The following is a 12,545-nucleotide window of genomic DNA, read 5'->3' on the forward strand; positions in this document are numbered from 1 at the left end:
AAGGAATATCCTAACCAAATAAGCATGTGCATACCAAATTAAGTAGTTTGGACCCCAAATGCATTTACATCCAATCCCTCAAAACAAGGCTTTATCTCCATTTTCCTGCCAATAAAGAAAACGGTGAGAATAAAGTCAGTTCTTGCAGGAGAAGTGATAACTGCTGAGACAAAAACACCATCCAATGATCCACTAATATCAAGTACCTTTCATCTACAGCACCTGGTTTGATTGGTAGCAAACTCTTTAAATCAGAAGCTAGCTTCTTAAATACTTCAACCTCTGCTAAAACATGTTCATGATCTCCCTGTACCAATAAATACATGCCAGGATTATGAACCCCATTCCCCATCAAAGAAAATCACTAATAGGACAAATCCAAAAGCAAAGCCTTACAACAAAATCATCTTGCATCCACCCAGGAATGCTTCTTGAGAGAAGGGAGATGTACAGCTCCATTGCCATTTCTGGACTCATATTCCCAAGCTGTTGCCAAGCATTCCTGCATAATGTAATTAGTAACCTTCATCAATTAAATCACCCATTGAAGTATAGCCAAAAACCTCTTAGGATGACTACTAATCAAGCTATACACTAGAAGGAAAGGTCTTAATTTGTTTACACATTAAGTCCATCTGTGTTGATACTTACAGCTAAACTAGATTTCTGATCTATTTCAACATTGGCTGTCATAAATATACCAAACACAGGTATCATTTCAACATTTCAGTCCATCAGCCACAACCAACCACATTCTTTGTTGTTGTTTTTTACTCAATTTTTGATTATCAATATGCTTTTTTCTGAGACTCTTTATCTGCTATGCTTTTATGCCTAATGTTTAAGAGTAATTCTAGTACCACATAAAAAACCACAACTTTTGCTACAACTTTCCTACATTGGAAATCTGTCACTTTTATATAGACCCACCACTCATTGTCTGCCACGTGGACAATTACGGCAAACATTGTGGATTATTATTTTTTTTGTGGTCTTAAAATGTTTGTATGTTCGCTAACCACAATACTATCTTTTGCATATGTAATCATGATTATAAATTGTACTATGAGCTTGGTAAATTAGATTTTTCTCAACCAACCCAATGCAGGTTACACACACCTCCATGCATTCGATTTGAAACAATTTTATCAATTTACACCAAAGATCTTGCTTCACCTATTAATTAAAGGCATCTCAAAAGTGACAATCACATATAAGAAAACCAATACTACAAGACAAATTAGCAACCACAATATAAAAACAACCTAGCACTTGCCATAAAAAAAAATTATTGACTAGCTATTTACCACTTTGCGCGAGCAGAGAGCTTCAATGCCATTGGTTGGGGTTCATGGCAAGGCCCTTGTGTAGCAATCTTGTGAAGCCCATATAACTGCATCTTCAAATTGCTTCCAAGACTCGAAACTCGATCAGCATTATCAACAGAACCGACAAACGCCACCGCGGCACCGAAGACCTTTTCCAATTCAGTCCTCTCGATCCCTTCCCATTCCCAATCATCCTCTAAATCAATTAACTTATCACCTCCATTCTTGTCAAACTCAATCTCACGAAGCTTTTCCTTTCCGGGACTTTTATCAAATACCTTGTCTCCTACGTCAGGTTTCTCTCCCACTTCAACGATCTTAACTACCTCCCTACTGCTGTCGTCCTCCTTCGGTGACTCATAGTCACATCCTTCAGATTCTTGAATTCCCAACTTTTCCTGAACCAACACTTCGGTTTCGCTTATGCTTTTATTGTCATCAATTTTCTCAACAAGCCCAACTCGAATTTTGGGTTCAACTTCGAGTTTAGGCACCGATTTTACGGTAACGTCATGAAGCTTGCGAAGGTCATTATTAACCCAGGTTATAATAACAGAAACGACAATGATCGTGAGGGTCAAGAGAGTAAAAAAAATTTCCATGNAGAATCAAGTTAAGGGGACGCTGGTTTACTCATTCCCACCGATAGTTGTATAATAAAGCCTGCCTTGGTCTAGCGACCATTAATAGTCCATCCTAAGTGATCTGTACTTGTAAAGTTGTAACTCTAGATAGCTATGGAAGTAGTGTACTAGTATTTCAAGGGTCTGGTATACCAGTGTGAAATACTGTTTATTTAGAATAGATTAGAGTGTGTTTGAGTAGGGCTTATTGTTGAAAACTGAAAATACTGTACCAAAATAATTTTAAAATATGTGAATAATGCTTGTAACCCAGTTTTGAAATTATTTTTGCTAAAAAAAAGGTATTTGTGAGTCTCACACAGGACCTACGGGAAACGTGGCATGCTGAGGCACCAGACTTCTTGATGATTTCTGTTCAGTAAATGCAATTAAGATACAGCACTATACAATTGTCATTGGTTTGGAAACCAAATTTTTACCGGATTCATAGCTTAAATGATCAAATCTGTTTAATTTTTAGATTACATCTTCTCTATCCTAACAGTTGTAAAACCAGCGCATTGTGGGAGATGATCTATGAATCTCTCTCATACAACATGTGGATTCTACAAACATTATTGTCATGCTGTGTTTTCTCATTTTAATCCCAACTGGTAGCATTATATTTGTGTGTTTCTCTATAAATCCCAACTGTTGCACAAAACCATCCTTGCATTATGATAAAGATCTTGCTATCACACATTGCTAAGGAGAGGGTTGGACGTTGGAGCATAATCCGGTCACTTTGAGCTTTGAGAATTTTATCACTCAAAAATCACCAATATCAAAAATCTGATAAGGCAAAGATTAATATGATATGATATGAAATTATAGTTTATACAAGTAAACAACTAACAAGAACATGTAAAACAAAGAAATGTAATAAAAACCAATGAGACATTCTGGTTCATCACATCTTATTGATTAAAACAACGTAAAAGGTAAGCAAATTATTAATTAAATTACAATTTTCTAGCAGAGAAAAAAAAAACGGATGAGATTAAGACTCTACAGTGTGAGCGTCAGATTACAAAATCTCAGCACCAATGCATCAGACAGGGATAACTGTATAATTATTGTTCTCATCATTCACAACACTGTAGAGACCAATCCATAGATGATTTAGTAAAAGATACAAGAAAATAATTAAAACAAAACATAGTAAAAACCATTTGAGATATTACAATTTTGAAAAACAAAGCCTCAGCCAACGATCTTGTAGATGAACTGGCACCGCCTGATGTTTCCATCAGAAGCGTCCAAAGTTCAAGTCACCCTTCCTCGACCATCAAACTATAAAAAAATAATAATAATAATAAATAATAAATAAATAAATAAACAAAAGCCTCAGACCGTCCTAGTTCATGAATTTCGACACATAAGCAAGTTTATATCAACTTGCATTTCAGTCAACCATTAAAAGATCTTCATCATTGGCTATTTTTGCAAAATAAAACATAATGCAAAAAAAAAAAAATAAAAGCGATTTTGTAAGGTCAGAATTTAAGAAATATCAGCACCAAATATCAGACAGGGATAACTGTTTATTTCATAAGCATTCGTCATCCACAATGGTATCCAATGAAAAACCAACCACAGAACATAAGAAACAACAACGTTAAGTTTTGTTCGAATCGAAAAGAAAAGAGAGGCATCAGATCTTCCTATTCAATGTTTTGAATCATTGTACCCAAATCAAAGTCTGAGCACTCTAAACAATTCAAAAAAAGATTCGTCATTCGCCCACATTAAAATACAAATATACATACACACATATGAAATTCGAAGAAGAAGGTGGAAATTGGAGATGGAGAAGAATCGATGGGGACGAATGAGACGGCTACGTATGAGCTAGGGTTTTTGCAGGTCATGGTGAAATGGCTTGTCTTTTATAGAGATTGATTCAGCTGGGTTAGTGTTGGGGACTTGATCGGACGGCTAAGATTTAAGAATGGGATTGGGAGCTAGTGTGCGTGAGAATATGGAGGGTTTTAATCGGTGAACAAAAGGTTGTCACAGACAAATAATGTTGCACCTACCACGTCTTTGTGGTGATGCATAAGTGGTGATATTGACCCTTTGGGCTCGGAGTCTGGGCCTATTGGATTATGAGGGCCACAGCAATAAATCAAATTGGGTTTGGGGGCTAATTCCTTTTGATTAAGTTTAAGGTTATTTTTATTTTAGTCTCTTTTTTTTTTTTTTTGATAAATTTGGTTGTTAATTAATTATAGTGGGAAATATGATTTGAACCTTGGACAATGATGGAGCCAAAAAAAAATTGCAAATCTATGTCATTTTGATATGCCTTAACATATATGATGTAAAGAGAAATTTTTTTTTTTTTTTTTTTTTTGAGAATGGTCAAGAGAAATATTATAATAATAAAAAAACTACTTGAAAAACTTTATTTTATATGACAAAGGTAGACTAGGTAGAACATGTCCCAAATTTTTAATTATTAAAATCATAACATATTTTTTTAACCCAAAAAAAAAAAGAGTATGCATTCACGTGTCCCTAACTTTACATGCAAAATGAAAAAATGTTGAAAAAAAAATAGTAAAAAGAGTTTGTTTTTGGAAAATAAAAATTACTTTTACTATAGAGATTTACTTGGTTATATGTTTTCATAAACATGTGCTCTAAATACTCCTGAAATAAACGAGTTATGCATGGAAAAAAAAGGGTGGATTTTTAGAAGAAAATAATGAATGTTAGTAAAAAAATTTAAAATATACAGAAACCTACTAATACTCACATGTTTTTATGAACATACGCTTTTAACACTCATTAAATTAATGAGTTTTATATGTTGAAACAATGAATATTAGAAGAACAAATTTAGACATTAATAGTTTAATACACATGAGCTTTTGTACATTTAAAAAATATAGTGGGCAATTGAGTAAAATCCAACTAAAATCTTAAATTTTATTAAAAATATATAGGGGGAAGGGAAATTTTAAAAAATCCAAGGGGCCATGTCCCCGTTGATCTCCTTCGTCTAACGTTGATCTTGGATATCTTTGTTGCAAACACTATAAGATGCTAGCTAAGAGCATTCACAGTAAGAAAGCTAAAAAATATATTTTTAGCAACTCAAAACATTATTTTAACGCCACACTTTATAATACACCAAATATCAAAGTTTTTTTTAACACCACATATTACAATTTTTTTTTTTTTTTTTTAAGTTTTAAGCTACAGTAAGCAGCTACCTATAGCAGCTCACCATAGTTGATACTCAAATTATTTTGAGTTTAGCTTCTTTGCTATACAAGGCATTTTGAGAGTATTAAGCCTCGTTGGGAGGAGGGAATGGAATGGAATGGAAAAAATTAAAAAAAAAAATCATTTTAGAATATTTTTCCATTCCTGTTTAAGAGTTTTAATGGAGGGAATGGAAAGTTCATTCGCTTGTTTGGGAGTTTAAGTTGGAGGGAATGGAATTGGTAGGAGGGAACATTCATTTCTCTCTATTCCCTTAAAATCTCAAATTTTCATTCCCCCTAAAATTGGGAGAAATGGGAGGGAATGAAATTAGATTTAATGATTTTTTTACTAAAACTCCCAAAATACCCTATATATTCAACTCTTTATTTTAAAACAGGGATCTAATAGTAATATTGTCATAAAATGATTCCATTCCATTCCCCCCATGTTGCTCCTAAACAAGATTATTTACATTCCGTTAATTTTCATTCATTTTCATTTCTTTATTTTAAAACATCCAAGTAAGGTTACTTAATTACATTCCATTCCATTCTTTTCCATTCATTTTCCTTACTTAAATACATTTCATTCAATTCCATTCTATTCCTTTCCATTTCCTTATGATCATTCCATTCACTTATGAACTCCAAACGGAGCCTTAGTTGTTAAATTGACTTTTTAGTCAATTTAGCAACCTTATTGGGGATGCTCTAAGCTATAAGGCTAATGACCATTTTAGTCTTTTATGTTTGAGATTTTTATTTTTATTTTTCATTTTAGTTTATGATACTATTTTCAAAATGGTCCTAAAGTCCATCTCTATGACTACTTGTTGAGATCCAAAAATTCACAATGTTGTACCAAAGCCCATGGATTGGCAAGTTTTGGACCTCACAAAATAAAAGAAAGAAGAAGTCCAGCCCAGCCTCAAAGGTAAAAAATTGCTGGGGAGCCCAGGGAGAAAATTGGACTAAGATACCCGAGAATTCCAGGAGCCTGGGATCCTCGGGATGTGCAGTAAGGCAAGGTTGGGACTGAGACAGTTCAAGGGGTCATGTCTAGAAACATGAAGAACAAGGATAGATATGTCCTGTCAGCCACCCAATGATGCATAAAAAATGATTAGAAGACTTGAGAACCAACAACTCATGAGTAAGGGTCTAGTACCTCGGGGAACCCAGGAAGATGGATCATAAAGGAAGGTGGCTGGGGATCTTTCAACTTGGTAGAAAGGAATCAGCCCATTTGGGAAAAATCACAAAGGGGAAAGCAGCCAAAAGGTAGGTTTGAAAAAGTGGAATCTAGAAGTCTTGGAAAAGGAAAGATCAAAGGTCAGCCCTTTAGGACCTCCCATAACGAGAAAGTCAGATAGGGGCTTTTGAAGAGGGAACCTCAAAAGAGGAGAATAATAAAAAATGAGGAAGAGACTAGCCATCAATGTTGCTGACCCAACATTGGTTCTGATACCTAGGGGAGCAAATAGAGAGAATCAATGGTACTCTTGAAACCTTAAGATGGCACTATAAAGGAGAGGCAGCCAACAGTGAAAGACATTTTTTGAGGAACAGTAGAATTAGAGTGAAAAATCCTTGAGAAAGCTCAGTCATCATTCAAAAGGGAGAAAAGAGAGGAAAAACCTTCCGAGATCCTTAAACAGCCACTAGAGAATACACTTGGATTCAAAGGGATTCAAACTTCGCAAGTCTTAGAGGCCTGAAAGCAACATGTCCTAGTGAGCGTGATGTATTACAAAATTAAGAAAACAATGAAATATTTCAATTTGTCTTAAGGATCCCTAGCGTTTATTTTGCCTTTCTTCCTCATTATTTTGTTCTTTGCTATTAAATGCGCATATATATATTTTGTGTTTAGTATGTATATGTTGTAGGATCTGCGTTTTGTGCACCACTTGATTCGAAATCAGCCCAATTTAGCTGCGATGAACTAAACCCAGTCCCTTAAAGCATAAAGCATCGGGCTTCTTTACTTGGCCTTGTGCTGTTTACCAAAAAAAAAAAAAACCCACACACTACTTTAACAAGTTGTGAAGAAAATACTATAAATTGTTTTATTTCTTTAGCATCTTTGGAGACATTTGATTTTATTGAATTGGTATACTTCATCCCATTTAAATATTTTGGGGAAATTACATAAAAAGGACTATATTAGGTCTAAAGTTTTTAATTTTGCCAATTTAAGTATCAAATTATGAAATCGTTTCAATTTTAAACTTATATATATATACATATATCCATCTTCATTGTTCATTTTTGTTATTTTGGATAGTAATGGAATAAGGAAAAAATGAAACTAATCATTGAAATTTTGTGTTTCACCTATATAATCAATTTTGATATTCTAGTAGTCACATGGAAACCCTTGCTCTCTTTAAAGAGGGATTTCTCTCATTATCTTTTCTACTAAATGACTACCAAATAGTTTTATGAACATACCATAAGTGAAATGCATAACTTAATATGGTTTCTTGTTTTTATCTACTTTGTTATTGCCATTATTGCCCAGAATAATGGCAATAAGGAAAAAATGAAACTAATGATTGAAACTTTGTGTTTCACCTATATAATCAATTTTGATTTTCTAGTAGTCACGTGGAAACCCTTGCTCTCTTTAAAGAGGGAATTCTCTCATTATCTTCTCTATTAAATGACTACTAAATTGGTTTATGAACATACCATAGGTGAAATGCAAAACTTAATATGGTTTCTCATTTTTATCTACTCTGTTATTGCCATTATTGCCAAGAATAATGGCAATAAGGAAAAAATGAAACTAATGTTTGAAACTTTGTGTTTCACCTATATAATCAATTTTGATTTTCTAGTAGTCACATGGAAGCCCTTGCTCTCTTTAAAGAGGGATTTCTCTCATTATCTTCTCTATTACATGACTACCAAATTGTTTTATGAACAAACCATAGGTGAAATGCATAACTTAATATGGTTTCTTGTCTACCTTTTCAGTCAAAATATATATATATATATATATGGTTTCTTGTTTTTATCTACTATGTTATTGCCATATTGCCAAGAGTAATGAAAATAAATAACAAAGATAGACAAAGGCTTTAATTGACAAAATTGATTGGAGAAGTTTCAAAATTTCTGAGTGCTCCAAGTATAAAATGAAAAATAAAAAGGGCATTGCTTTACCTCTCTATCATCGTCTTCAAGCATACAATGGGTAAAGGAGTTCCGATATAAAAAGTAGAATCTAGCCTGTTAGATTGTCATGAGAATTGCTAGCAACAAGTTGTATCCTGTATGATTAAATTAAATTTGAAATGAGAAAGATGACAGTTAATTTACAAAATAAGTAATCTAAATCACAATCCACTTGACTGTACTGCTGCCAGGCCTATCTATCAACTAAACAACAATAACTACAATAACATAAACACTCAAGTATATCACTAACAATTTTGCTTCATGATCAGATTAATTCAAACGTGCTGCATTGAATCTGTCAAGTTAGTTTCCTTGTGAGAGACCTTCTAGGTATCGTATCTTCAAACTCAGACATGGGGATGCTTTTATGAAAGATTTCGAGCTGAAAAACCTCTGAAAATTCCTTGATCAAAGATGAGTGAGTGATATCAATCAATTGACAATCATTGGAATGAAGCACACTTGCTTTTCCACATCCAGTGGATGGCTGAAATTCTCCTAGCAACCCCTTAATGCTTCCAACCTGACAGTTTCGTATTCCACATGGGACTATTGAGTGAAATGGGGTTAGATCTGTGATGACATTCAGTGCTAACCCATGATATGTTATCCACTGAGATACTCGTATCCCAACCATTGCCACTTTCTTATCTCCTGTAGTGAAATTGAAAAGTAAGATCAGTCACAAGAATGATAATCACTTAGGCACTCTGCATGTTATTCACCCAAAAAAAATTAGATTAAGATAAAGAAGGGAGGGTAACTTTTGAACAGAATGCTAAATTAAATGACTGTACGGTATTATAATTCAAGTAACACAAAGTGAGAGGAATGAGGCTGTAGAGTCTGCCTCTTTTACAAAAAGCAAAAACTGTTAATATCTATAATATAGCAAATCAAAGTCCAGGTCCCCAATTCAGCAAAAATATAGAATGTGTGAAAAAATATATGAAAATATGGTGTGGCTCCTGGAGTCATTTTCTCAGATGATATCCTTCTATGCGGTGCCACCAGAGTCTTGATACTAATAAGGATCTACACAACTAACAAACAAGCAAAAATGATGTTGAGCTATATTGTATGCTATTTTGGTTGATAGCACCATCTCAGAGTCCATTTTTAGTTCACGAAAGATAAAAGGGAAATAATATAAAAATTCAACCATAAGCTTTCAAAGGAATCCAATTAACCACTCTTAAGTTGGTAACAGAAAAAATGACCACATGAAACTTGGAAACTATTTTCGTCTCACATTTGCTCATTACTTGCAGTTAACGTTCAGATAATGGATTAAAAGAAATAAGAACTACAAATCTGAAGAGATATTGAGTTGAAACATATGTTGTAAATTTCAAGGTTTAAATTTCCCTTTCATGGCATCCAAATAGAGCAGAACAGAAAAAGTAACCATTCTGTTTATGAACGAAAAAGTAAACATTTAAAAACAACAAATAATCATATTACTTATAATAGAGACTAAAAAGCTAAATGATTCAAAATTTTGTTTGCAAACACGAACAGGCAAAGAGACTTTCAACATGATTTGTTCTACACAGTACATTGCCTATAAAAGTTTTTAAATCAAAGCTAATGTAAGTGCAGAAAACATGAGAACGTGCAATATGCACACTGGTACAGCATAATGGACTGATTAGGAAACATACCAACCCAAACACCAGTAAAGCCCTCAAGTCGAGATGCCGTGATGGAGAATGTCGAGAAAAGAACACGGATTACCACCTCCTCAAGTGCCCTGAGGTACCAATGAAGATCCATCTTGTGATTTCTGAGATTGATAATAGGGTACATAACTAGCTACAGTCCAACACATGCATTAAAAGTTAGGTAGCAAGTATAAAAACAAAAAGAGAATTCCCCTATAATCCATTAAATCTTATTGCTCAGTGAAAAAAGGATTGTAAGTTTATTCACCATAGAAATAAAAATTCAAACAACAGCAACAAAGCCTTGGGCCCAAAATTTAATGGTTAACCATAGACCTTCAAAAGAGCAATCAAGTTCGGTCATATGTATTCTTTTAAACATCACAAGTAGGGGATGCAGGACAACCCAATCACAAACTGAAGATTTTAACATTATAAGAGGGAAAACCCGAAGATTTCAGTTATGGTGCATTGTCCTTAGCTTTGTTTTTAACCTTATAAGAGGGAAAAACCAAAGATTTCAGTTATGGTGCATTGTCCTTAACTTTGTTTTTAACCTTATAAGTGGGAAAATCTGAAGATTTCAGTTATGGTGCATTGTCCTTAACTTTGTTTTTAACCTTATAATAGGGAAAATCTGAAGATTTCAGTTATGGTGCATTGTCCTTAACTTTGATTTTAACCTTATAAGAGGAAAAACCAAATATTTCAGTTATGGTGCATGGTCCTTAATTTTGTATTTTTACAGGAATACATTGTTCTTAATATCTTTGCAATTCAGTAGACTATTCTTACAATTCATGTGCTATCCAAATTGTAAAATGAAAAGTCCTACATGCCAACAAATTCTAAATTTTAGCTATGTAATTAGCAATTTGGGACAAGTACCTGGCCAGGACCATGATAAGTAACCTCCCCGCCGCGTTCAGTTCTATAAACGTCATAAGGAGCATCCTTGATGTCGAAATTAAGGTATTCTTCTGAACTACCTGTGCCCAATGTATACACAGGGTGATGTTGTAGAATGATTAGTGTGTCCTGGCAATCTTGGTTTTTCTCAATCAAGGCCTTCTTCTCCTTAACAATTTGTTTCTGTCAATCCCATGCCTTGTCATAAGGAACCAGTTCCTTGTACAAATTGAAACACTCGCACCTGCACAATGTCAGCTTTTAAAGTCTACCTGGTGAGTTTTCTACTAATGGTGTTTGTGAAAATGCCAGACAGAGAAAACTCACGTTCTTGATTTGTCATTGATTATTATTGAGGTGGATTTGGAATCTGAGATTTGGTTCGATTTTGACAAGGTTGTTGTGTGAGAGTGAAGCCGGTATGATTTCTTTGTGTGACTGTGAGATGGGCTTGTCGGAACAGTGATTAAAAAGTGAGTCGATGCTGCGAGAATCATATCTTGTTGTTGTTGTTTTTTGTTTCTATGATTTGTGATAAGCAGAGTCCATTAATCTGTAATCTTCAAAAGAAGCTGCGAAACGAAATGGCAGAGAAACCAAAGTGTGTGGCTATGAAAATCCATTTCTTTTTCCGAAGACTCAACGTTTATATAATGAGGAGAATTTGAAGCACAAAACAAGAGGCGGAACCCAAAATGGAAAGCGTAATTGGGATCAATTTGTAGAGGATAGCGAGGAGTGATGGAATCCTCACCTGTAATGGAATGGAGAAGCCGAGGGACGGTGGCTTCTGTGTTTTCTTCGCCGTCAGAAACGATGAAGAGGTGGAGAAATTATACAGTTCTTGTTTAAAATTGTTATTTGTAAACCATTTCAAATAAAAAACTTGTTTAAAATTGTTGCTGTGTCAGTGACTCAGTAATTAGTTTTTGTTTTAAAAAATTTTACTCAGGGTTTGTTTGGTTCCCGTAAAATATTTTTCGAAAAATACATATTNAAACAAAAAAAAAAAAAAAAAAAAAAAAAAAAAAAAAAAAAAAAAAAAAAAAAAAAAAAAAAAAAAAAAAAAAAAAAAAAAAAAAGAAGCTGAGAGATCGAGGAAGAGGAAGCGATTGACGGCGCAGTGCGGCGACGACGATCGACGATCGACGGCGAGGCGCGGTGCGAAGAGCGCTGGGTTCTGGGTTCAACGGCTTCTGGGTTCGCTGGTGGGAGATCGAAGGCGAGTCGCGATATCGAAGGCTAGATCGCGAGATCGAGCGGAGGTGATCCAAGGCGATCGCCGGGGAGATCGGCGGTAGTGCGATCGAAGGCGAGATCAGCGCGGTGCTCGGGGTTCGCCGGCAATGTCTCCGGCGTGTTTGGGCTCCTCGGCGAGGTGCTGGTGCTCTCTTTCTCTCTTTCCCTCTCTCTGCCTTCATGCTCTCTCTTTCTCTCCATTTTCCGGAACTCATTTGAAGTGAAAATGATTCCGTAAATCATTTTCACTCTTGACCGTGAGTCAACTGAAAATGATTTCCGGAAAATTGCTTTTTCCGGCGCAACCAAACACCCGAAAATATAGAAAACCATTTCTGGAAATGAATTTCACCCAAAACAAATGCAGCCTAAGTAATTTTA

General features: G+C 34.7%; 2 protein-coding genes and 4 non-coding genes across 6 annotated transcripts; all 6 read right to left on the reverse strand.

The window, feature by feature from the left end:
- Positions 1-15: 15 nt before the first annotated feature.
- LOC136063005 (acyl-CoA-binding domain-containing protein 5-like) lies at positions 16-1,930 on the reverse strand. The gene is made up of 4 exons (XM_065762833.1): positions 1,308-1,930; positions 397-502; positions 207-307; positions 16-105 (listed from the first exon to the last, which is right to left on the reverse strand). Exons 1-4 carry the CDS (start codon positions 1,928-1,930, stop codon positions 39-41), a joined length of 897 nt encoding a protein of 298 aa, XP_065618905.1. The 3' UTR covers positions 16-38.
- A 1,036-nt stretch (positions 1,931-2,966) lies between these two features.
- LOC112012209 (small nucleolar RNA R38) lies at positions 2,967-3,048 on the reverse strand. Its single transcript, XR_002882944.1, has one exon. It is a non-coding gene; the product is annotated as a small nucleolar RNA R38 (small nucleolar RNA).
- Positions 3,049-3,295: 247 nt separating this feature from the next.
- Positions 3,296-3,389, reverse strand: LOC112012229 (small nucleolar RNA snoR20a). Its single transcript, XR_002882947.2, has one exon. It is a non-coding gene; the product is annotated as a small nucleolar RNA snoR20a (small nucleolar RNA).
- A 51-nt stretch (positions 3,390-3,440) lies between these two features.
- On the reverse strand, positions 3,441-3,525 carry LOC112012217 (small nucleolar RNA R38). Its single transcript, XR_002882945.2, has one exon. It is a non-coding gene; the product is annotated as a small nucleolar RNA R38 (small nucleolar RNA).
- A 77-nt stretch (positions 3,526-3,602) lies between these two features.
- On the reverse strand, positions 3,603-3,683 carry LOC112012222 (small nucleolar RNA snoR64a). The gene has a single exon (XR_002882946.2). It is a non-coding gene; the product is annotated as a small nucleolar RNA snoR64a (small nucleolar RNA).
- A 4,744-nt stretch (positions 3,684-8,427) lies between these two features.
- Positions 8,428-11,784, reverse strand: LOC112012176 (octanoyltransferase LIP2p2, chloroplastic). The gene is given in 5 exon segments (XM_024044562.2): positions 8,428-9,006; positions 10,017-10,167; positions 10,905-11,169; positions 11,253-11,497; positions 11,680-11,784. Coding segments are annotated over 4 exon segments (942 nt in total). The 5' UTR covers positions 11,423-11,497; positions 11,680-11,784; the 3' UTR covers positions 8,428-8,650.
- Positions 11,785-12,545: the final 761 nt, after the last annotated feature.

The sequence above is a fragment of the Quercus suber genome, unplaced genomic scaffold (assembly GCF_002906115.3).
Source record: "Quercus suber isolate HL8 unplaced genomic scaffold, Cork oak 2.0 scaffold_475, whole genome shotgun sequence".
NCBI lineage: Eukaryota > Viridiplantae > Streptophyta > Magnoliopsida > Fagales > Fagaceae > Quercus > Quercus suber.

Coding starts and splice junctions, on each gene's coding strand:
- LOC136063005 (XM_065762833.1), bottom strand. CDS start 1,930: ATGGAAATTTTTTTTACTCTCTTGACCCTCACGATCATTGTCGTTTCT. Junction 308..396: donor GGATGCAAGATGATTTTGTT/GTAAGGCTTTGC, acceptor TTATTGGTACAG/GGAGATCATGAACATGTTTT. Junction 106..206: donor CCAGGTGCTGTAGATGAAAG/GTACTTGATATT, acceptor CTTTATTGGCAG/GAAAATGGAGATAAAGCCTT.